The following is a 3,023-nucleotide window of genomic DNA, read 5'->3' on the forward strand; positions in this document are numbered from 1 at the left end:
CCCTTTTCAGGAAGGAGGAGAGGTAAATCATTCTGATACATTTGGAATTTTTGCTACACAATAAGTATAAACGATGATATTCTCTCACTCTGCTTGCCTAAAATAGAGTTGCGTGAATAACTGATATTTCAGTTCACTGGCAGTAAAGGAAATGGTAAAAAAAAATATTCAGGTGAACCTGTAACATGGTATAGCCAAGTATGAAAGTATGGGATAGAACAGAGGTGCCACTGATCTGCAACAGAATTTATATTAACGTGTCCAATTTGTATTGGAGCTGCATCCATTCGGCTTCAGGGCCCTGATGTGTTAGCACTGGAATTGTTTTGATGGGGAACATAATGAACACCCCATTATGTTTTACCTACATTAAAATAGGGGTTACAGTACTACCAATGAGCTAACAAGCATATGTGGTCTTTAGCGAAAGGCTTAAAAATTGTGCTGGAAATCTAGAGCATGCTTTAAAAGACGCGCAATTACTATAGTGTTTTAATTAGTATAGCATTGGAGATGGTGCTTAGTGCCGCTTTGCCGTGCTCATGAAAGGGACTGAATTAATACCATGCACACGTGCAATAAATCATTCTTGAATCTGAAAGCATTAAATATTTGTAAATTACAAGTTGCTTTAATGTCTTCTATTGTCATAGGACCTCTCCTCCATGCCACTCAATCAGAGGAAAAAAAGGAGCTATGCAGTAACATCCTTTATTTCTCTTTTCTCTAAAATAACAAACTCTGCTTTACTCTGCCGAGCCCTCACAACCCTATTACACATATCTTCAAGACACAACACCTTTATGGATTTTTATTCACTGTCATACTCATTCACTGGCTTCAACATAGCGGGTGAGATCCTCCACATGTACAAAATGGCCTACTTCCCCTGGCATTGATGAAGCTAGATACATTTATGCCAGCAAAGTATCTGGCCTTCTATCTTCAGAAAGGTTCTTTTCCCAAGTATGAATGACAACCAAGATAATCTTCTTAGTTTATTTTTCTAGAGTCCTTAGCATGCTACATTAACCTGACAATGTTTAATCTTGTGTTCATTTCACAATACATTTCATGCAATTCACAGCTGTAATTGGTTTTACACTGACATTACACGTTTTGACCTATCCATGTGAAAAGAATAATTCTTAATATTATTTGTCTCTAAAAAGTGTCCAAGCTTAAACAGCACAGAAGCAGTTCACACTAATCCTATGTGCAGTAAGTCTTTTTTAATGCATGGATGATTATTGTCATAGGAGTATAAGGTCCCTGTTTTAGTCCATTTGCAACTGAACTACTTTTGTTTGATTTCTTGTGTCCTGAGGAATCCTCTCTTATAAAACAGCATTCAAGTATTCTATTTTAACATTCCCGGTTGTCTGAGTTAAGGAGCAAGGCAGACCATCAGTTTTAGATTCCATTATAAATGTTCCATAGTCCCACAACTATTCTTAGCGTAAGAGTCTTCTTTTGTAATGAACATTCAGCACTAAAGTATAGCTATTTGGCATTATCCAGTGAAGTGCAAGAAATTAAATAAGTTATGTCTTTATTGCTAAAGTACAGTACACCAAGCAAAGTCATTTTTTTATTTAATTGCAAGAAGTTCATAGGGAATGCCTCCCTCTTCTTGATGCCCAGTAGTTCAGCTGCTTTGCAAATATCATTTAGTTATCACATATCAACTGTCATTCTAAGACGATGTATTGAGTATTCTAGAGTCTGAAGAATCAGATCTTTCATCATAGTCATCTTCTGTATAAATAGGCTGTTTAGACACAATTGGACATCCATCATCAGGGATTGAAATCCTAGGATCTTCTGACGAGCGTGAAGGAAGGACAGGCGAACTTCGGAAGACAGTGGTAGAATTACTAGAGAAAGGGCTGACGTACTGGGACCTCAGCTGGTACTGCTGCTGCAGCGTCATGGTGTTCCACAAAGTGACATCATTAGGTAGAAAAGGACTGGACTGGTTTCTTGCCAAAGTATTCCTCAACATCAGTGGGTATCGGGGTGGTTGTGGGAAAGGGTGCTGTAAAGGTACAGCCAAAGGATTTGGCACAACATTACTAGAATCGGTGGAAAATCTCAGTGTGTCTGGAACTCTAAAGGCTGATCCTACAGACCACTTGGAAGAGGAAATAGGATATGAACTCAGTGTGTGTTCAAAAATGTGCCCATTGGAAGGCAAAACAAGACCATCAGATTCCGCAGAAGTTCTGTCCCCACTGGCTACTGACGATCGGCTGGACAAAAGGACTTCAACAGCACTCACCAGATCGCCCCCACAGCCCTTCAAGATTAATTCAAGCACAGTCGGCTTTTGGTTGGGGAAGATTTTTTTTAACACTTCAAGTGGAGGTCTGTTGGCCTTCAAACTGAAAGGGAGAGAAACTGTCCCCGATGGACCTTCTATCAGGAGATGATTCTGTTCTGCATGATATTTGGGACTGTCTGGCCTGCTCTCTGTGCTGCCACCGTTTTTCTGTACTGCATAACCTCCTTCGTCTACTGACACTGTTTCAGGGCTCTCGGGAGTGAAGCAGCTTTTGGCTTTTGTCGCATCTGGGGAACTCCTTTGGTCCGTGTCTTTGTCACTGTAGGTCTCAGCATTGTCTGTTCCGCTCGTGTCCCCCAAGCGTTCCTCACCCACATCTGTAAAGCAGAAGGCAGTTGGATTAATCCATTCAGCTAGCCCAAACCCCTTTACATGCATTACACAAATGAAGCAGGAATCTAGGAATCTAGCAAAGATAAGAATCACCAAGGTTTTTGTTATGCCAACTTTATGAATCTGTACCTAAACCCATCTATCTCTGCCGTGCCAAATGATAAAATACTAGTACTCAAACTCATGCAGAATTCTTTAATGGAGACAGTTGGTGTCCACTATGCAAATTACACCTTCTTGTAAATAGTCTTTCTACAATACATAGCCAGAGAATGGGCATAGTAGACTAAACTGCTGCTGGATATTAGATTCAACTTCTTTGCAAGTGGCCATAAAGAAAAACAAA

General features: G+C 40.0%; 1 protein-coding gene across 1 annotated transcript; it reads right to left on the reverse strand.

Moving 5' to 3' along the window:
* Nucleotides 1-214: 214 nt before the first annotated feature.
* Nucleotides 215-2,722, reverse strand: DMRT3 (doublesex and mab-3 related transcription factor 3). Its single transcript, XM_006022628.1, has one exon. It carries the CDS (start codon nt 2,720-2,722, stop codon nt 1,697-1,699), a length of 1,026 nt encoding a protein of 341 aa, XP_006022690.1. The 3' UTR covers nt 215-1,696.
* Nucleotides 2,723-3,023: the final 301 nt, after the last annotated feature.

The sequence above is a fragment of the Alligator sinensis genome, unplaced genomic scaffold, assembly GCF_000455745.1.
Source record: "Alligator sinensis unplaced genomic scaffold, ASM45574v1 scaffold308_1, whole genome shotgun sequence".
Lineage (NCBI taxonomy): Eukaryota > Metazoa > Chordata > Crocodylia > Alligatoridae > Alligator > Alligator sinensis.

Coding starts and splice junctions, on each gene's coding strand:
- DMRT3 (XM_006022628.1), bottom strand. CDS start 2,722: ATGCATGTAAAGGGGTTTGGGCTAGCTGAATGGATTAATCCAACTGCC.